The sequence below is a fragment of the Canis aureus genome, chromosome 3 (genome assembly GCF_053574225.1).
Source record: "Canis aureus isolate CA01 chromosome 3, VMU_Caureus_v.1.0, whole genome shotgun sequence".
Lineage (NCBI taxonomy): Eukaryota > Metazoa > Chordata > Mammalia > Carnivora > Canidae > Canis > Canis aureus.
In genome coordinates, this window is record NC_135613.1 from 74,487,791 (window position 1) to 74,509,275 (window position 21,485).

The following is a 21,485-nucleotide window of genomic DNA, read 5'->3' on the forward strand; positions in this document are numbered from 1 at the left end:
AGTGGTGGAAATCTGAATTAAAAGGTTTGCATTTTGTATATTACTATAACAATGTGCTTTTGAAGGAATGATGATAAAATATATTTTTGTTACTTCTGAATTATATTTTAAGAACCCTCTTTTAAAAGAGGAACGCTATAACTCACTATCAGTAACCAAGTTTATGCACAAATTTCTGATTTTACTGTTATTTTTAATAGCATCTTTTATTCATATTGAACATTTCGTGTTTTCCGATTATGAGTCATACAGGCTTATTTTTAGGTTAGAAAAAAAATGCAACAAAATAAATCTCGACCCCAAAGAACTTCACTAAAGTACATTATTTAACAAATACGTCTTGAACCCTTCATGTTTCAGCCCCTAGGCTAAGTAATGAAGTCATGAAGGTGAAGAACATATACAATTCCTGCCCTCCCTTACTGGAAGACTTCTTGGGGGAAGAAAAAAAGCATCTTCACTGAGACCAGAAGACTGAGTAGGAGTCAGTCAAAAACATGTCAGAGGGAGGGAAGGGGGAGATGGCACCAGGCAGAGGAAACAGCAAGAACAAGGCAGGAAAGATAAAAAGCAGCTTGGTGTGGTGCAGAATCTGAAAGAACCTCGGGGCTGGGGGCACCTGGGTGGTTTAAGTGATCGAGTATCTGCCTTCAGTTCAGGTCGCGATTTGGGGTCCTGGAATGGGGCCCCCCCATCCGGCCCCCCGCAGGGATCTCATTTATTCATGAGAGGCGTCTCCCTCTACCTCTCATGAATAAATACATAAAATCTTAAATAAAGAAGAAAGAAAGAAAAACTCGGGGCTGGAGAGCTGAAAGTGAGGGCAAGTAGTGAAGTATGCAGGACTCAGATGCCGAAGGGTTTTGGCCTTGAGGCCGCAGAATGCCTTGAAGTGTTTAAAGCGGGGTGGTGGTTTAATCGGATCTCCCTGGAGATAATGGCTTGGAGGGAAGCAGGAGTGCACGCAATGGAACCAGCGTAGAGCGCGGGCTGGACGTCCTGAGTAGACTTACGAGGGGGCGGCGAAGGATAGGGGTGTGTGTGTGTGTGTGTGTGTGTGTGTGTGTGTGAATTTGAGAGCTCCTGTGTCTAAGGGGGTAAAACCCACAGGCGGAGGATCGTAGGTAGCGGATGAGGGAGGAATCGATCAGGGAGGACCAATGGGTTTGTGACTTGAAGGCGTGGATGGGTAACGTGGTTGCTCCCCGAGCCCGGGAAGAGGAGAGGTGTGTGTGTGGGGGGGGGGGCAGAGAAGACGGCCCGGGAAAACCGATATTGAAGAGATCAGAGTAAGAGGGTGAAGGATGAAGGAAGGACGCCAAGGTGGGTCGGGAGGGGCGGACAGCCCAGCTCACGCAGCGTCGCACGCCGCCGCCCCCGCCTCCGGCTCCGCCTCCTGCCTGCGCTCCCCCTGCCCCCCCGCCTCCGGCTCCGCCTCCCTCCTGCGCTCCCCCTGCGCCTCGGGCTCCGCCTCCTCCCTGAGCTCTCCCTGCGCCCCCGCCTCCTCCCAGCGCTCCCCCTGCGCCCCCGCCTCCGGCTCCGACTCCTGCCTGCGCTCCCCCTGCGCCCCCGCCTCCGGCTCCGCCTCCTCCCTGCGCCCCCGCCTCCGCCTCCTCCCTGCGCCCCCGCCTCCGGCTCCTACTCCTCCCTGCGCCCCCGCCTCCGGCTCCGCCTTCTCCCTGCGCTCCCCCTGCGCCCCCGCCTCCGCCTCCTCCCTGCGCTCCCTCTGCGCCCCCGCCTCCGGCTCCGCCTCCTCCCTGCGCTCCCCCGCCGCGACGCGAGGTAGGAGAGACCCCGCGCGGCACGCAGCCCGAGCCCCGCGCAGGCCCAGTGGGTGCCGAGCGCGGAGCCTGCGCAGTAGGGGGAACCCGGGGCCTTGGATCCCAGCCCACGCCCCGCCAGGAGCCCCGCGGCGCCAGCCTCGTTGCCTGGCCCGCAGCCCGCCGCTCCTTACTCCCGCCCCTTCCGTATTTTGGCCGCGTACGGCTCCGTCAGTCGCAGCGGCCATTGGCTGAGAGAGGGATCCGAGAGCGGCGATTGGTTGTCGTTGGCCGTCGCTCAAGCGGCCTTCCGGAGATGGGCCGAGGTGGGAAGAGCCGGGGAGAGCCGGCGGCGGAGGGACGGTGAGCTGGGCTCCGGGCGTCCGCGGGCGGCGGCGTGGTGCGCTCGGAGCGGGCCGCCGGGGCCGGGCTCTTCTCCGGCCACCTCGGCCAGGCCCCCTCTGGCAGCTCGGCCACGTTGGTCTGCCCGGCGCCTGCAGGGCCGCCGGCCCCTGACGCCGGCTCGAACCTCCGTGCTTTCTCGTCTAGGGCTGCGCTGCTGCTGAGACTCGGTCACCGCCACGCCTCAGTGGGGGAAGGACTCCGGGACGGCGGCGGGGCTGCGAGGGAGAGGTCTTCCTGCCCGGACGGGCCCCTGCCTTCTCCAGTTCTGCTGGCGTTTCGAGGGCCCGGGCCCCGCGGCCTAGGGCTGGTCTTCCGCGCGTCGCCCCTGCGCTGGGATTTTCCTGACCTGACCTCCTCATCGGCGCTTTGTGTGGGCGGTGGTCTTCACCCGTCAGAGCCCTCTCTCTGGCCAAATTGTGAGTCCTCAGGAGGTTCAGGACATAGGTCCCTTCTTTTCTTGAATATCGTTTTAGAGTTAATTCGGTGCCTTGCGTTAAAATATATATTCATAGATGTCTGCTGATTGCTTGTTACTGTGACTCCAGGTGAAAAGAAGTGCTAGGAATCCCCCAGGTTGTCCTTTTCCTTGACATTTTGTAGAATTCTGCTTAGATCGTCTTACCCTCAGAAGCAAGGGTACGAATAGCTCACACTTGTTGAGTTCTAGGGGGGTGTCTTGCTAAGCATTTTAATATCCATTACCTGAGTTAGTCCATAAATCAGTGAGGCGGGCTTAATGATTCCCCTGCTGCATGGAAAAGTGAGGCTTCAGTAACCTGCCCCAGGCCCCACAGCTATTAAATGTTGGAGCTTTCTAACCAGGTCTGTTGAATCCATCACCAGTTGTGATATTAGCGTCCCGTTTTATGTTAAAAAAAAAAAAAAAAGAGGGGGGTGCTCAGAGAAGCTAGGTTTTTTATCCAAAAAGTAAAGTAACAAGTAATAGATTCACTTAAAGTTAGGTTTGTTTTGTTTTAGTGTATGTGCTCCCAAAGCGAGCACTAGATTTACTTAAACATTAAGAGAGTTTGTATTAGGATGTGCTGACCCTGAAATTAGAACTGGAGAGGGGGGGATCCCTGGGTGGCCCAGCGGTTTGGTGCCTGCCTTCGACCCAGGGCATGATCCTGGAGTCCCAGGATCGAGTCCTGCATCCGGCATCCTGCATGGAGCCTGCTTCTCCCTCTGCCTGTGTCTCTGCCCCTCTCTCTCTTTCTGTGTGTCTCATGAATAATAAAATCTTAAAAAAAAAAAAAATGAACGGGGCACTGGCAAGGCTATCAAGGAGCTTACAGTGTATTGGAAGAAGCCAACAGAGTAACTACTTAATAAAACATGCTTGGGGTATTGTGTATGCAGATATGAAGTCTGTGGGGAGGAAGGAATCAGACCAGGAGAGATGAAATGGCAGATGTAGGAGGAAAGTGGAGCCAGACTCCCTGGCTTTGAATTCTGTCTCCATCACTTCCTAGCTTTGTGGCCTTAGGTAAATTACTTCACCTAGCAAGGCACATTTCCTCATTTGTGAAGTGGGATGATGATGGTACCTGCCTCAATAGGTAGATTGTTGTATTAATGAGTTTTTATATACGTAGAACAGTGCCTTGCCTACCCTAGATACTTATTGTTATATCATTCTAGGCAGAGTAAAATAATTGAGACCGGAAACTTGAGGTAAATTGAGGCCAGTTGGAGAAGAGCCTTGTATGAGGTACTAAGTGGACTTGATCCTGTAGGTAGGAGAGAGAGGAGGTTTGGGGTATTATGTCTGACTTAGGCTTTCCCTGCTTTTCCTACCCCAATATCATAAAAGTAGTCAGTATTTTTTTCCTGATAGGGTTCACTGTTCATCTAGAGCAGCCCAGCAACCCCATGTATACAACAAGGTGTCAAAGTTGACTGGCTTCTTCCAGGAGAAGAAGCTGTGGATTTTTTTTTTTTTTTTTTTTTTTTTTAAGATTTATTTATTCATGAGAGAGGCAGAGACACAGGCAGAGGGAGAAGCAGGCTCCTTGCAGGAGCCCGATGCAGGACTCGATCCCAGACCCGGGATCACGACCCGAGCCAAAGGCAGCTGCCCAACCACTGAGCCACCCAGGCGTCCTAGAGGCTGTAGATTTAAAAAGCGTTTCTCTGATAAGCGGTTTGGTCTATCAGGTTCCTGTACTTGTAGGCATGAAGGATTTCAGATACTTATTTTTCCTCTCAGTATTAGAGTCCCACTCAGGTAGAGCAATGCCCATCTCTCTCCCAGGCTCCACCACAGCAGGGGCAGCAGCCATCAGTGAACATCATCCAGTACACTCAAGGGGCAGAGTCAAGGCCTCTTAGGGTTCTCTCTCACCCTAGATTTTTGCGTTCAGTGTTCTCATCTGCCATTCTACTGTAATGAGGGGAGCTGTTCTTTATTGTTCCAAGCCTGCATCAGAACTGGGGTGCTAAGGTAAATGGGCGGATTTCTAGGCTTCACCCTGAGTGTCCCGAAGAAGAGACTGGAGAACTCTGCATTTGTATGCATAGTAAATACGGAGAACCTGCAGGGCACCTGGGTGGCTCAGTGGTTGAGCATCTGCTTTTGGCTCAGGTCGTGATCCTGGGGTCCTGGGATCGAGTCCAACATCAGGCTCCCTGCAGGAGCCTGCTTCTCCCTCTGCCTATGTCTTTACCTCTCTGTGTGTTTCATGAATAAATATATAAAATCTTTTCTTTTTTTTTAAAGATGGAGAACCTGCAGTTTCTTCTAATTTTGCTTCCTATTTATTTATTTATTTATTTATTTATTAATTAATTTATTCATGAGAGACACAGGGAGAGAGAGGCAGAGAGACATAGGCAGAGAAGCAGGCTCCATGCAGGGAGCCCAGTGTGGGACTCGATCCCAGGTCTCCAGGATCACGCCCTGGGCTGAAGGCGGCCCTAAACTGCTGAGCCACCAGGGCTGCCTGATAACGGCTTCTTATGTTCAAATGGAACCTACATTTGACCCTTGAACAACTTGGCAGAGTTGAGGGTGCCAGCCCTCGTGCAAAAATCCACATATAACTTTTTTTTGTTTTTGTTTTAAAGATTTTATTTACTTATTTGATAGAGCACGTGTGTGTGCCAAAGCAGAGGGAGCAGCAGGCTGAGGGAGAGGCAGGCTTCCCGCTGAGCAGAGAGCCCAACGTGGGGCAGTGGGGCACTAACCTGGGATCATGACCTGAGCTGAAGGCAGATGTTTAATCGACTGAGCTACCCATATGCCCTTGTTTTTGTTTTTAAAGGTTTTATTTTGACGTAATCTCATCACTCAACATAGGGCTAGAACCTATAACCCGGAGATCCACAGACTGAGCCAGTTAGGAGCCCCTAATGTGTAACTTTTGACTCTCTCAAACTTAACTATTAATAGCTCTACTGTTGACCAGAAGCCTTACCTTTAATTAACATAATTGATTAACATGTTCTGTATATGTACTATGTGTTACATTATTACAATAAAGTGATCTAGAGAAAAGAAATGTTAGAAAGTCATAAGAGAAACATTTATAGTACTGTATCAAACTGAGTTTATGTGGCTTCTTTGTAAGATGAATCCTGTTGTCAGCACCTACATCAATATTGTCTTATATGAAACGAAACACTGCAGATATTGTACGTATTACTAACACTAGACATCAAAAATGAAAGGATAATGTAGTCTGTAAGTGTGTGTGTAAGCTTTGATAAATTTTAACTTTTTAAATTAATTTTTAAAAGTAATATACACCCAGTGTGGGGCTTAAACTCATGACCCTGAGATCAAGAGAGTATGCTCTACTGACTGAGCCAACCAGGCACCCTGATAAATTTTAACTTTTTAAAAAAATATATTTTATTTATTTATTTGAGAACAGAGTAGAGAGAGAGGGCAGGAAAAGCAGACTCCCAGCTGAGCAGGGACTTGATGCGGGACTCGGTCCCAGGTCCCTGAGATCATGACTTGAGTCGAAGGCAGACGTTTAACCAACTGAGTTACCAGGTGCCCCACATTTTAACTTTAAATAATAGATTTGTGTATATTTTACAGTAGTAAATACTAAATAGATAATAAATTGTAAATAATAATAGTATTCTAAAGTAGACTAGTATTTGTGTATTCGTTAGATACCTAACTTTTTCTTAGTTCTTCAGATATTTCTGGACTACATAGTTCCTCTGCGAATTTTTTCAAATTGTTGCAAACCTCCAAAAAGCTTTCCAATGTGTTTGAAAAGTATTGCAAAACTCTTCATATAAGGGAGGACCCGTGCAGTTCAAATCTGTATTGTTCAGGGTCACCTGGAAGTTTTAGTCCAGAGGATGTTAGGGGGGTGGTGAGTAGCCACGGGGTAGGTTAGGCAGAGTAGGCAAAGGCAGACTGTATGGTGGTTTGAAAGCCTGGTGGGGACTTGGACGGGATGCAGTAAGAGATAAAGAGCTTCTACCGAGCAGGTTGGAAAGAATATGGACTTTGGAGTCAGCCTGATGTGACCCCACCACACCGCTAGTGTGTGGCCTTGAGCAAAACAGTTGACCTCTCTGAACCTGAAGTTCTTATCTGTCCATCAAATTAAAAATAGTACTTCTCTCCTAGAGTGGGGTTGGAAATTCAGTGACATCCGGTAATGTGCTTAGTATGGTGCTCGACCCATAGGAAGTGAAATTAAAGACAGAGAGTTTTGTTATCTCATTTCCAAGCTAAGGATGTTAAGGATTAGAAGGGTGAAGTTCCTTGGCCACGGTCACACAGCTAGTAGGTCGTGGGCACAAGAGTCTGGATTTGAAGTCTGTTTCTTGTCCAAAGCCATCCCTTTGAACCTCTGCACACGGTTCTGCATCCCATTGGAATAAGCAATTCCTCCTCGGCCCTTTGCTCCTAAGCTTGGTGAGAAATCAGCTGTTCAAGTTCTTAGCTCATACCTGGCACACACTCAATACTGTTAGTGTGTGTTTTCCCTTCGCAAGAACCCCAGACAGCTTCCAGGGATTTGAGGAGCTGAACTGGGGTAGCAGTTTTTTGTGGGTCACAGGAGGAAACGCCTGCTAATTGTTGGCAGGCTGGCTGTATAGCCGTTCATCATCCCAGTGGCCCTCAGTGGAAATCCTTGCAGCCGCGGTTATCTTCCTCTGCTAGGATGAAGGCATGCCGCCCCCAGGGAAAGTCCCCCGAAAGGAGAACCTGGGGCTCCAGTGCGAGTGGGGGTCCTGCTCCTTTGTGTGTTCGGCCATGGAGGAGTTCTGTGAACACGTCACTCAGCACCTCCGGCAGCACCTGCATGGCTCCGGGGAGGAGGAGGAAGATGACGATGAGGACCCACTTGGTAAGAGAGCAGGACAGGAAGGGGAAAAATCTGACTTTCCTAATTGTGCTGTTTTTTTACTTATAAAAACATTGTAGACTCCTTACAGAAAACCGATTCAGCAGGGTGTGTGAAATCTGCCAGCCTGCCATCAAAAGACAATTATTGACAGTACTTTGGTGAACATTCTTTTGATGTCTTTGCATACATATGTACGTTAGATAAAGATGATTTTTTTAAAGATTTATTTATTTATTTATTCATTATAGACACACAGAGAGATAGGCAGAGACACAGGCAGAGGGAGAAGCAGGCTCCATGCAGGGAGCCCGACACGGGACTCGATCCTGGGTCTCCAGGATCACACCCTGGGCCAAAGGCAGGCGCCAAATCGCTGAGCCACCCAGGGATCCCTGATCATTTTATTTTAATTTTATTTATTTTAATTTTATTCTTTAAAAGGATCATGTACAAGCTGTCAACAACCTGTTTTTTTGATTCTCTGGTAATGCTTCTCAAATTTTTCTATACTGCAACTACCATTTAGGAATATATTTCACATCCCAACCCCATGCACAAAAGTTAAAAAGTACTTGAAACAATACCTGCCTTTATTAAATGCTCTCTGAAGTGTTCGGTCTTGTTCTTTTTCATTTAAAAAAAAATGGGGGAGGTTGTATCTGGCTGGCTCAGTCAGCAGAGCATGCGACTCTTAAGGTCGTGAGTTCAAGCCCCACGTTGGGCATGGAACCTCCTTTAAAAAAAATTGGTTTGCTATCCCCTAAATTGATTTTTTCAGTCACTAATAGGTCACAACACAGTTTAAAAAACTCTGTTCTAAAAAAAATAATAATAAAAAGTAAAGAAAGAAAGAACTCCATTCTACAGAAAGTACAGAGGCAGCTCTCTTTCCCCTATCTGAAATTCTGTTTCAAGTCTAGTGACTATATGAACCATAAGTAATAGTTTTAGAAGTCAAATTATATATATACAAAAGAGATATATTTTACATACATATATATATATTCTCAAAGTAAGCTCCATGCCTAGCACAGAGCCCATTGTGGGGCTCGAACTCACAACTGTGAAATCAAGATTAAGAGTTGGACGCTCAACCAGCTGAGCCACCCAGGCGCCCCCTATATTTTTTTAAAAGTACTTACTTTTTAAAACAAGTAAACCCCTATAAAGAATTCAATACGTGCTGAAAGAAAAATAATTGAGAGCTAGGCAGTAGACTGCAGCACTCTATGGCTTTCCTAGAGAGGATAGGTCTCAGGAAGAGTATGGGGGAAAGAAAGAAAGCCTGTGATCTGAAGGAAGGAGTGGGAGGTGTCCCAGGCTGGGAGGCAGCAGCAGAACCCAGAGCTACTAGCACATACCAGCCACACCTACTGTCTGTGAGTTTTTGGCACTGAGCTTTGCGCACAACCTTCCCTCTGCCTCAACCACGCTTCTCCCTCTAGTTTATAGACACTCCTCGCCCTTCACATCTCAACACAGGGTCACTTCCAAGTCATCTCTGTGTACATCACATGACCTCTGATTGGTGATGTTATAGTGCCCGGGACCGCCACTCCTTTCATAGAACTCATGACTGGCTGTAGTTTTATATTTATAAGTGTGAATTACTTGATTATTGTTTTTTCTTCATGACTGAAAGCTGTTACGAGGGCAAGGACTGGGACTCTTTTTACTTGTTAGATCCCCAGTGCCTGGTGTATATGATCGATGGTTGTTAAATGCTGGTACTCCGCAGTAACTGAGTCAGGTTTCTGCCTCCTTTCTCACTGCTAAATGCTACAGATAGAAGGAGAGCTGAGCTTTGGAAGATATCAGGCTCCTCTAAATTCCCTTTTGCAGAGGAAGAATTCTCCTGTCTGTGGCAGGAGTGTGGCTTCTGTTCCATGGACAGTTCGGCTGACCTCATCCGCCACGTCTACTTCCACTGCTACCACACCAAGCTGAAGCAGTGGGGGCTGCAAGCCCTGCAGAGCCAGGCCAACCTCAGCCCCTGCATCCTGGACTTCCAGAGCCGCAACATCATCCCTGACATCCCTGACCACTTCCTGTGTCTGTGGGAACACTGTGAGGTCAGCAGGCAGCTCTGGGAATAGGGGTGCAAGGAAGTTGGGGAACTTAGCTCAAGATGCCCTGACCCTCTGAGGGATGTGCCCTATGTATGCCAGGTTCCCATTGGCCTCATTTCCAGGTAGCTCCCTTGCTCAAACTTGTGCATCCCCACCAACTTAATCTGGCAGACAGCCAAGTAGCCTCCACTTTGGACATGTAGGGATAAAAGCTCCTCTCAGTTCTTACGCCAAGTTGCTCCTGGCACAGAGTTCCTTCGACAATCCTGAATGGTTTTATCGGCACGTGGAAGCGCACAGCCTGTGCTGTGAATACCAAGCAGTCGGCAAGGACAACCATGTGGTCCTGTGCGGCTGGAAAGGTAGGGCCGCTCCTTAACTTTTGGTCTTCTAAGAACTCCTGGGGTTGCTAAGGGCAGAGGGCAGTCAGGTCTGGGCCCAGGCCCATGGGGTAAGGTTGGCTGCTGGCTAGAGACTTGGCACCAGAACCTGCTCTAGGGGCTCGTGGCTGGAGCGTGACTGGGCCTTCCTTCCCAGGCTGTACCTGTACCTTCAAGGACTGCCGTAAGCTTCGAGAGCACCTCCGCAGCCATACCCAGGAGAAGGTGGTGGCCTGTCCCACCTGCGGGGGCATGTTTGCCAACAACACCAAGTTCTTAGATCACATCCGTCGCCAGACCTCTTTGGATCGTAAGCAGTCTGAGAGGAAAGGGGTGTGGGGGCAGGCTCTCCTGCTTGGGGTGGGGGTTCAGGGCATGTTCCCAGGAAAAGGGGGCCTTGGAAGACATCTGCAGCTTAGCCGCATCTACCCCGAGGGCTCGGTAACCTGCCACAGCCTTGGCTGACCAAGAGTCATTAGATGTTATTCAGTGCTTGCTGTGCATTGTATCTCCTTTTGCAGTGACCCCTCACAGCCCTATGAGGTGCTTCTCATCCCCCTTTCTGCAGATAAAGAAACTGAGTCTCAGGTTAAATCATCCACCTGAGATTGCATAGCCAGTTAGGGGTCAGACAGGGCTTCTAATCCAGGTTCTTGACTCCCAAGCCCCCTGCTCCTTCAGTGGTACTGTGTCCATCCTGAGTTCTTAAGCTCCCCCTTTCGTGGGCGGTTCCCCTCTCCCGGGGCTTGTTCTCTCTGCCTCAACGCCATCCCCCTGCAGCCCACCCTGTCTTCTGCCTGCCTCCTCCCCCAACCCAGAGCAACGCTTCCAGTGCTCTCACTGCTCCAAGAGATTTGCCACGGAGCGGCTGTTGCGGGACCATATGCGCAACCACGGTGAGTAGCCGGAGTCCCGTGCTCCTGGCCCACTTTTCCGGTTTCCGCTAGGCCTGTGATCACAGCCTCCTCTCTGCTTCTCTCAGTGAATCACTATAAGTGCCCCCTGTGTGATATGACTTGTCCGCTGCCATCCTCCCTCCGAAACCACATGCGTTTTCGCCACAGCGAAGACCGGCCCTTCAAATGTGACTGTTGTGACTACAGGTAAGGGGAGCCAGGGGCTGGACATCCGAGAACTGGCACCCCACCATTCCCTGTGCCCTCCAGGCCCTCCTGACCTCTCCCTGCAGCTGCAAGAACCTGATTGACCTGAGGAAGCACCTGGATACTCACAGCAAGGAGCCAGCCTACAGGTGTGATTTCGAGAACTGCAGCTTCAGTGCACGGTCCCTCTGCTCTATCAAGTCCCATTACCGGAAAGTGCATGAAGTGAGTGGGGCTTTTGGTGGGAGGGGGCTGGTGAAGGTGGGGGGAACCCAAGATGCAGACCTGATCTCCCTCTCCCTCCCCTCACTGTCAGGGAGACTCAGAGCCCAGGTACAAGTGTCACGTGTGTGACAAATGCTTCACGAGGGGCAACAACCTCACTGTGCATCTTCGTGAGAAGCACCAGTTCAAGTGGCCCTCAGGGCACCCCCGTTTTCGGTATGTCTCAGCCCTGCCCTCTAGATTCACAAACCTTCCTGTGCTCCCCCTCCCCTCCCAGTCCCCATGTTTGCAATGCGTTAAAAACCCACCGTCTCCGTTCAGGCTTGAGGAACCAGAGGATAAGTTATGGAGCAAAGATGATTTTTTTGAATTTTGAGTGTGGCGCCAAATCCCTGCAGCAGAACCAGAGCTAGGGCCTCAGGGTCCTAATTTAGTTCCATGGCCATCTCATAAATCCTGTGACACTCCCACCCTCCAGCACAGATCATTTCTTTTTCCCCACCCCACCCCAAGTTTCTACAGGATTTTCCATTTTGAGTAATGCTCCTTCCGTTCTTTCTGTTGCATATTCTCATCAAGACCTTTTTGGTCTTCAGTTCCTATCACTTAAAATCCCAGAGCTTGTCCCATCCATCTGTCCCTTACCCTACCAGTCTCCCGGACGCTAGGCAGCCCCATGCGTGTGGTTGCTGCCCTCTGTGCTCCTGCCCCACCAGGTACAAGGAGCATGAAGATGGTTACATGCGGCTGCAGCTAGTTCGCTATGAGAGTGTGGAGCTGACACAGCAGCTGCTGCGGCAGCCGCAGGAGGGATCAGGCCTGGGAGCCTCACTGAACGAGAGCAGCCTGCAGGGCATCATTCTCGAAGCAGTGCCAGGGGAGCCAGGAGCCCAGGAGGAAGCTGAAGAGGAAGAGGAGGGCGGGAGCAGTGAGGGGACAGGCCTCTCGGCCTCTCCAGACACTCCCAGCCCCATCATCCATGTGGTGAATCAGACCAACGCCCAAGGCGAACAAGAGATTGTCTATTATGTGCTGTCTGAAGCCCTAGGAGAGCCCCCTCCAGCCCCTGAGCCCCCCTCAGAGGACATCATAGAAAAGCTTCAGGGAATAGCCGAGGAGCCAGAAGTCCGGATGGTGTGAAGGCAGCGGAGCCCGACCATTTCCAGCCCAGACCCTAGGTTTTGAGCCAGGCTGGTGGCAGTGCCCCTCATGGGCAGCCCCTGCCAATGGATGCCTTTAAGAGTGGTGCCAAGAGCAGTGCAGTGCACTTGGGACCCAGGTTGCATCATTCAGCAGACTCTAAAGACTTCCCTTGTCTGCCAGACCACGTTTTGTGGGGATCCTGAGGAGTTTGGATTCTTTGAGAGGGATGTCCTGGTTGTGTGTGTTCTTGTAGAGGGGCTATCACCCCCTAGTCCTGCTGAAATGGTGACTAAAATCCTCTGTCCGTTCACACCTATTCCCATCTTTAGAGGTCTGTAGGTCCAGGGGTGCCACGTGACTGGTCCCTGCAAGGGCCTCTTCCTCACAACTGGCCAAGGCAGCGTGAACCAGGCAGTCCTTTCCCTCTGAAGGGCTCCTACAACCCCAAGGACTTTCCTGGTTATCCTCAGGGAAGGGAGTGGAGGCACTGAGTGTACGTGTAACAGTTGTTTGGGTAATAAAAGAAACACTTCGGCAGTTACTCATTTTTTCTTCCTTATGTTTGGTGGCTGTTGACTAGATAGGAGACACAGCTGCCCAGAGAGGAGCTGAATAGTCAGGCTTGTTCTCCTTTGAGTGAGGGTTTTTTTCTTTTTTAACTACCCTCTTGTTCCCCTCCCCTCACCCCCTTGGTGAAACTTGTCCATTTCTTCTCAGAGCATCTGCCACGTCCACAGAGGGCCATGGGTGGGCAGAAGTAGCACTCCAGAATGCATGAGTGGGGCTCGTCAGGAAGGCAGCGCACCTGGCCACAGCCGTACCCTCTGAGTCCTGGGTAGATTTCCGGTGCCTCTGGGGTAGGGGTTCTTTACCTGTGGGACTGGGAGGGAAGCCTGGGAGCGGGGAGGGGGCAGAGAAGGTGGATTATGAGGCCCTAGGGAGTGGCAGGTACTCTTTGTTTAGGTACCAGGTTAGGAAATAGTGTGTCTGTACATTTTCCCAGAAAAGGGCCTGTTCTTTACTAGATTCTCAAAGAAGTTGAAACCCTCTGAGATAACCATTTCTTTTGCCCCATCTAGCCACTTCTTAGCTAAGAATGGAATGTGTCCATTCTTAGGGTCGCTGCCACTCTGGAGAGGTCAAGTATGTACCTCGGGTCCTAGTTGAGCAGAAAGGACTGAGTTGAATTCTTGTCACAAAAACTGTGCCTATTGCAGGAAGAGTTCAGGAAAGAAAAATCTCTTCATTAATTCCATCATCCATTTACTGAGTTCCTCCTGTATAGTCCAGGCACTTTGGCAGGTACTAAAGATACAAAGATGAGTAAAACCCAGGACCTGCCCTGAAGAGACGTGCTACTGAGGCAAGGCAAGATCTAAAGGAGCAGAGTGAGAAGCCTAGCAGGGTTCATTGAGGCTTGAAATAGGAGGAGACAGTATTATGTGGGCGAGGGATCAGGAAAGGCTTCATCTGGGAAGTGGTTAGAGCTACTGTGTACCAAGGTGTGGACAGGTCACTCTAGGTAGAAGGTCTGTAAAGCTGAAGGAGTATGTCATGGTCTGCAGCATAGAGGGCAGTAGCCATGGGGAGAGACGAGACCGGGCAGGCAGGCCAGGCCTCCCTGAAGGGCCATGTCAGGTTTGTGATGGTGATGCTGCTAGTGATTGGGCATACATGTTGGAAAAGTGAGAGACTGCAAGCAGAGAAGTTAGGGGGCTGCTGCGAGAATCCAGGCAAGAAATAAAGGAGGGCTTTAAGGCTGTGTCCATGTAGATATTGACATTGGCTCTATGGGGAGAAGCAGTGTGGAGGAGAGCAGAAATGTGGATTGAAACTGCATCAGCAGGGATGCCTGGGTGGCTCAGTGGTTGAGCGTCTGCCTTTGGCTTGGGGCGTGATCCTGGAGTTCCAGGATCGAGTCCCACAGCCGGCTTCCTGCATGGAGCCTGCTTCTCCCTCCACCTCTCTCTCTCTCTCTCTCTCTGTCTCTCATGAATAAATAAATAAATCTTAAAAAAAAAAAAAAAAAAGCATCAGCAAAGTCACTGGGTTTCCAGGCTCACCCCTCCAGGATCCTGTGCTGATTTTGCCACCTACACCCTGTCCTCCACTAAACAAGCGTAATATGCTTCTCCCAGCATGTCTTCCACTAGTTGAAGACAGCTGAGGCTTCTTTGGGCTAAGGACCCTGAGTTTCTTCTCTATCTTCTCTTGCCCTGTAACTTAGGGCCCTCTCCACTCCTGCCTCTTTTAGGCCTGTGTTTTGGTGGTTACATCATGCTCTCAATTTATGTGAAGCCACTGCCTCCTAGAACCCCTGTCTTTACATATTTTGTTATTGCCCGAGTCATGCCCCTTCACTTCAGACGTATGTACCTGTTACCTTGGGCTTTACAGCAGGCCCTCCTGTTTGTCCTTATTAAAATTTTGATTGATACCCATCCTCAAGAGGTGGGTTAGAAGGTGAATAGAACAGGGCCAAAGACAGACCCCAAAAGCAAGTCATTAGAGACCTATCTCCTAAGACCAGATGAAGACTTTAAAGACTCCAAGCCTTGGGGCACCTGGCTGGTCGGTTGAGTGTCTGCCTTGGGTTTACATCATGATCCTAGGGTCCTGGGACTGAGCCCTGTATCGGCTTTCCTGCTGAGCAGTGAGCCTGCTTCTTCCTCTCCTCCCTGCTTGTGCTCTTTCTCACTCAAATAAAATACCTAAAAATGAATAAATAAAGGTTCCAAACCTTGAAAACATGGTGGTGCCCCATTTTCCATATACAATTCAAAAAGAAAATATTGATCCATGAAGCATATATAAGGACATCCAACTGATCATAGTTTCTTTCAAAATATACAGTTGACCTTTGAACAATGTCGGGGTAGGGGCACCGGCCTCCTCCCCCATGGAATTGGAAATTCATGTGTCACTTTTGACTCCACTAAAACTTAACTGGTGACCAGAAACTTCACCAAGAACAGAAGCAGTCAATTAACATGTTTTGTATGTCATGTATTATATATTGTGTATTCCTACAGTAAAGTAACCTAGAAAAAAAAGTTTTAAGAAAATCATAAGAGAAAATACATTTGGGACGCCTGGGTGGCTCAGCGGTTGAGCATCTGTCTGCCTTCCGCTCAGGGCGTGATCCTGGAATCTGGGATCAAGTCCCACATCAGGCTTTCTGCAAGGAGCCTACTTCTCCTTCTGCCTGTCTCTGCCTCTCTGTGTCTCTCATGAATGAATAAAGAAATCTTTAAAAAAGAGAAAAATATTTACGGTACTGTTCTGTATTTATTGAAAAAATCCATTTATAGTTGGACCCGCATAATTCAAACTCATGTTGTTCAAGGGTCAGTTGTATATATTAATGATCAAATTCTGGTCTCAATCTTCCTTCCTCCCTCCCTCCTTCCCTTCTTCCTTCCTTCTTTCTTTTCCTTCCTTCCTTGAAATTCCATGCTCTGGATCATGGGGACAGCAGAAGAGATTATGGCCTGCTATGGTGTGATTCCAGTTCTCCAGGACTGGGTATTTGCGGCTCAGCAGGCATAGAAAGCACTGGATCCAGGGTCAGAGGTTATTGAATCTAAGTAGCCAGAGGCTTGTGGAAGGATATCAGAGATGAGTAGGTAGGTGGGTGAGAACAGAACTTTGGAGGGAGGAGGAGGACCATACTAATTTGATTGCCTTAGGGTTTCATCATGGTCCCTGAAGATTAAGGAGACAACCTGTTTTACTCTTCCTCAAGGAATATGTGGAGAGGGCAGCCCCGGTGGCTTAGAGGTTTAGCGCCCCCTTCAGCCCAGGGTGTGATCCTGGAGACCCGGGATCAAGTCCCACTGTTAGGCTCCCTGCATGGAGCCTGCTTCTCCCTCTGCCTCTCTCTCTCTCTCTCTCTCTCTCTAATAAATAAATAAAATCTTAAAAAAAAAAAAAAGAGAGAGTGCGTGGAGAGAAGACCAGTGGCCCAGGAGTGTGGAAGCTAATGCTGCTTTTCTCTTACCTGGGGCAAATCTGCAATCTCAGAAAGAACAGAAGGACTGAGTGAGTATAGAAGACAAATGATTCCCCAAAATGAGGAGAGAGAGAGGAATGGTCATGGGGAATAGTCACTTCTGTAAGATTAGGACCTATCAGTACAGGTATAAGGAATGGTAAATGAATGAATGAGTTTTGCTCAAGACCAGGAACCCCACGGTGCACTTTGGGAATAAAGGAGCAGACCCATTTCGTGTTGGATAATAGGGGTTGAGGCTGAGAGGGAAGGTTGGCGGGGATTGTGAAAATTTTCCCTTCTTGGCTGGGCAAGGAATACAGAGGACAAGCAGATAGATGACAGTGGGGAAAGGACTGGAGACTCCGCTCCTTTCTGAGTTAGAGGGAGGAGGTTTGGCTGGGAGGGGTGAGAGGGCCTCCACATCCGGTTGTCTCTATTTCCTTGAGAAAATGGGAATTAAAGTTTTGGGATTTATAAGAATTGTCAAGTTTTAGAATTGCCATTAATAGATGTAGGAGTGAGACAGATCCCCTGATGACGCAGCTGAGGGTGAAGACCAAGATAAGGCAGCGGCAACTTCACTACAGACCCTTTTTTGTAGCAGACACCGGCACCCCTGGAGCAAACACAGAAGACGGACTGTGGGGTTGACCCACGGCTGGGATGTGGATTGCATCAGCCAAGAAGCAGAGTAATTTTTTAAAAGATTTTATTTATTTATTTATTTATTTATTTATTTATTTATTTATTCATTCATTCATTCATTCATTCGAGACACAGAGAGAGGCAGAGACATAGACAGAGGGAGAAGCAGACTCCCTATGGAGAGCCCGATGCAGGACTCAATCCCAGGAGCCTGGGATCACGCCCTGAGCTGAAGGCAGACACTCAACCACTGAGGCAATCAGGCATCCCCTAGGAGCAGGGTAATTAAAGCAGCTGGAGCAGACTGGACAGGGAGGCCCTGGGACACCAGAAGGTAGTGGTTAGAATCAAAGCACTAGAGGTTCCAGGGCATCTGGCTGGCTCAGCTGGTGGAACGTGTGACTCTTGATCTTGGGGTCATGAGTTGAAGCCCTATGCTGGACATCGAGCTTACTTAAAAACAAAAAACAGCACCTCTCCCCAAAACCACAAAGCATTAGAGGTTTCAATAAGACTTCTGAAGATTAGAGAGCAGAAGGGAAAGCTTATGATCAGAAAGGGGACCTTTTTTTTTTTTTTTTTTTTTTAGAGAAGGGGGGCTGCAGAGGGAGAGGGAGAGGGAGAGAATCCCAAGCAGGCTCCTCACTCAGCACAAAGCCCAATGAGGGACTTGATCCCAGGACTCAGATCATGACCTGAGCCGAAGTCAAGAATGGGCTGCTTAGCTGACTGTGCCACCCAGGGGCCCCGGAAAGGGATCATTTTTTAACGGAGCTATTCAGAGTCCATGGTGTGTCTAAAAGAAGGAGGCTGCTGAGTGGAGAGAAGTCACTGCTGTGGAAGAGTCCACGCTTACCCGCAGAGGGGTTTCTACCCCCGCTCCAGTGGAGTGGGCCCTGTCTCACGAGGGGAATGACCCCACAGAAACACTTGCAGGCGTCTATCTGCTCTGAGGCTGGTTCTGTGCAGAAGACACAGCCAGGGGGGTGGAGGGAGCTCAAGTTCTAGGAAGGAAGGAGACAAGTTGGGATGGGGGGTGATGGGGGGAATGAGAGGGATCCGAAGGGAAAAGACTCTTAGGTAGACAACCTTGACATTTTGCAACTTTGAAGATCACTTAATTTTCTTCATAACAAAAGGAAATGGCAGGCACTATATAGCAAGAGAGAGATGGAGAGCTACATATTATATGTTTATTTATTTGTCAGAGAGAGAGCGAGAGAGCACAAGCAGCGGGAGCGGCAGACAGAGAGAGAAGCAGGCTCTCCACCGAGCAAAGAGTTCGATGCAGAGGCTCCATCGCAGGACCCTGGGATCATGACCTGACCCAGAGGCAGGCCCTCAACCAACTGAGCCACCCAGGCATCCCCGTATTACACTTTTAAAATGACCTTCAATGTTGCTTGATTTTGTTATGTATGTTGTATTTTTATAGTTTTAAAAGAATAATTTTAAAACAACAGCAGGGTGTCTGCCTAGTAGGTACCCCTTCGCTGCCTGGACTCGCGCCTATGCCCATCTTCACTGCCTGCCTTGGGCTTGGGGTGCTCCATCCGCCTCCCTCCTCATGGCCCCCTCATTCCCACTTCTGGGCTGTGTTTCCCCCAGTGGCCAGCAGAGGGTCCTTCTTTTGACAAATACACTTTAAAACCATTCTTTCCAAGATGAGATACTAGTGTGGTGGGCAAGGGAGGCACCGTGGATGAGAGGTCTGAGGCGTTGGAAGCAGAACTGAGGTGGTTCCAGAGTTCCTGTCCAGTTCCTTCCCTGATCCCATAGGACACTGCTACCCTCCTTTTTCCATAGGTCCACCAAGCTCCTTACCAACTACTTCTCCCACAAATCCCTGCCCAGAGCAGCCTGTCTGCTAGATTAACTCCTGGCACTAAGCTGAGACAGGAATTTACTGTTTCTGCCTTGCTTCTTATAAGCCAATTAGCATCAACCCTTAACTGTCTGGGTCTAGGAATCTGCACAGGGTGGAGGCTCTATCTTGGGAAGGTGGGAATTGAGGAGGTCCCAGAGAAAGGAAAAGATCAATCCCAGAGAACGGAGGAGGACTATTTGGGGAAGGGGGAAGGTAGTCCATCTGAGGGAAAGAAAGTCCATGGTAGGAGATGGGGGGGGGGGCGGTTCTGGGTCTCTCGATTGACGGATGACGGTTCTCTTGAGCAATGGTTCTCAAAGTGTGATCCCCAGACTAGCAGCATCAGCATCACCTAGGGATTTATTAGAGATGCAAGTTCTCTGGCCCCATCCTACATACTGAATCAGAAACTCTAGGAGTAGAGCTAACGATTTGTTTTAACAAGCCCTCCAGATGATTCTGATACGTTCTGAAGTTTGAGAGCCACCACTCTTGAGTTATGAGATCTCTTCTAGGAATTAGAGATGTAGGTGTGTGTGTTCAAGGGAATCAAAGGTCTGATCTGGGGGATATGTGATGGGAGTATCTCCCAGAATGAGGAGGGTCTGTCCTAGTGGGCCTCTAGAAGGATGGAAAGGTTTTTAAAAAATTTTTATTTATTTATTTATTTATTTATTTATTTATTTATTTATTTACGAGAGAGAGAGAGAGAGAGAGAGAGAGAGAGAGAGACAGGCAGAGGGAGAAGCAGGCTCCATGCAGGGAGCCTGACGTGGGACTTGACCCCGGGTCTCCAGGATCATACCCTGGGCTGAAGGCGGCACTAAACCGCCGAGCCACTGGGGCTGCCCAATGGAAAGGTTTTATATCTGAGAACAAGAAGAGGTCTATTCATAGGGATAGAGATGGATCTACTTTAAAAAATGGGAAAGTGGAATATTAGAGTATGAGGAAGATTGGCATAGTAGATAAAGTCATGGTTTAGAATTACTAAGTCTTGATTTGGATCCCTGGAGCCCTTACATTAACTGTGTGAAGTCATGCTTGTATTTAACATTTCTGAGCATCAGTTTCCTTATCTGAAACATGGGAGGCTAGTACTGACCTCATGGAGTCGTCATGAGGACTGCTTAGACTGTCCATCAGTCAGCTGATATCTATTGAGTGTATTTTCTGGGTCCACGTTCTGGGAATTCAGGGGAGAAAGATACAGACCTAGCTCTTTACTCAGAGATCATATCTCTATGCTAGGCACCTAGCACATGATAGGCACTCAATAAATGTAGTTTCCTGTCCAAGGGAGTGGGAGATTCTTCTAGTGGAAATAAAATAAATCATGGTAAGTCTCACCTGGAGAGTAAGGATGTGTAATCTATTCTTGAGAATAGGCATCAAGCCCTTGGACCCTTGAACCTCATAAAAACTTTTCGAGGCTGATCAGCAGGATTTTTGTCATCTTTCGTTCATGGACGAGGCTCAGAGAGGTGGGGAAATTTGCTTAAGAACACAGCATGAGTAAAAGCATCAAGGTCAGAATGCAGATCTCCAACTCCAGATTCAGGTCATGGAAGATGTGCTAACAGAATGGGGAGAGGGCATTCTAGAGCATGGGAAGGCCTGGTCGAGGGAAGAGAGTGGACTTTCATGGGTATCTGGTGGGTATTCCAACCCAGGGAGTGGAAAGTTCATATAGGGTAGTGAATCTTGACTTCTACCAGAGGGGTCAACTGCGGAGCTTTTATTTTATTTTAGTTTTTATTTTTTTATTTTATTAAAATATTTTATTTATACATTCATGAGACGCGCGTGCACACACACACACACAGGCAGGCAGAGGGAGAAGCAGGCTCCTCACAGGGAGCAGGATGCGGGACTTGATCCTAGATCCCGGGATCACACCTTGAGCTAAAGGCAGACGCTTAACCGCTGAGCCACCCAGGCATCCCTACTGTGGAGCTTTTAAAAACACTAACATAAAAAATAAAATAAAATAAAAACACTAACATTTGAGTCCCACCTTAGAGATCAGGACTAACTGGCTTGGAGTATTATCTAGACGTCTTTTGACATGCCCCCAAATGATGCTTAACGCACGGCCAAAGAGGAAGGATCACTGCTCTGGGGCGTGGGGTGTGAATCCCACGGTATAGAAAGCTAGTTGAAGACTTAGAAATGTTGGTCTCTGGAACTGGTGAAGCCTGTCCGGAAAAGGGGACATGGTGTTTCTAAGAAAGGGCAGGAAACTTTCCTGAGGATCGGCAAGTTGTATGCCAGGGAAAGGGGAGGAGCGTCATTAAGATGTGGTGGTTATGTTGGAAGAATGGAAGAGCCTGTCAGAAAATGGAGGGAGACAGTCCATTTGGAAATAGGGCTCTGAAAGGCCCCAGAGTGAGGTGGGGAAAAGCAAAGACCTCAGAATTCAAGCCCTGCTTTGCTGCAGACTAGAAGCGCCCTTTTGGGCGCATTGCTTAATCACCTTCCTTATGCCTCTGTTTCTTTATTTCTAAAGAGAAGTTGTAACACTTGGCTCATAAGGATATTGTGAGAATTAAATTAGGCAATGCCAGGTCTGC

The 21,485-nt window shown here is 48.9% G+C and overlaps 1 protein-coding gene across 1 annotated transcript; it reads left to right on the forward strand.

The window, feature by feature from the left end:
* Positions 1 to 1,967: 1,967 nt before the first annotated feature.
* HINFP (histone H4 transcription factor) lies at positions 1,968 to 12,947 on the forward strand. The gene is made up of 11 exons (XM_077893810.1): positions 1,968 to 2,123; positions 2,310 to 2,581; positions 7,300 to 7,486; positions 9,329 to 9,558; positions 9,806 to 9,917; positions 10,093 to 10,245; positions 10,754 to 10,831; positions 10,918 to 11,038; positions 11,125 to 11,263; positions 11,355 to 11,479; positions 11,980 to 12,947. Exons 3-11 carry the CDS (start codon positions 7,309 to 7,311, stop codon positions 12,401 to 12,403), a joined length of 1,560 nt encoding a protein of 519 aa, XP_077749936.1. The 5' UTR covers positions 1,968 to 2,123; positions 2,310 to 2,581; positions 7,300 to 7,308; the 3' UTR covers positions 12,404 to 12,947.
* The last annotated feature ends 8,538 nt before the right edge of the window (positions 12,948 to 21,485 follow it).

Bases quoted from the DNA above. Each gene is read 5' to 3' on its own strand.
- HINFP (XM_077893810.1), top strand. From the start codon at position 7,309: ATGCCGCCCCCAGGGAAAGTCCCCCGAAAGGAGAACCTGGGGCTCCAG. The intron at 9,918-10,092 runs GTAGGGCCGCTC...CTTCCTTCCCAG, and splicing joins GGTCCTGTGCGGCTGGAAAG to GCTGTACCTGTACCTTCAAG. The intron at 11,480-11,979 runs GTATGTCTCAGC...CTGCCCCACCAG, and splicing joins TCAGGGCACCCCCGTTTTCG to GTACAAGGAGCATGAAGATG.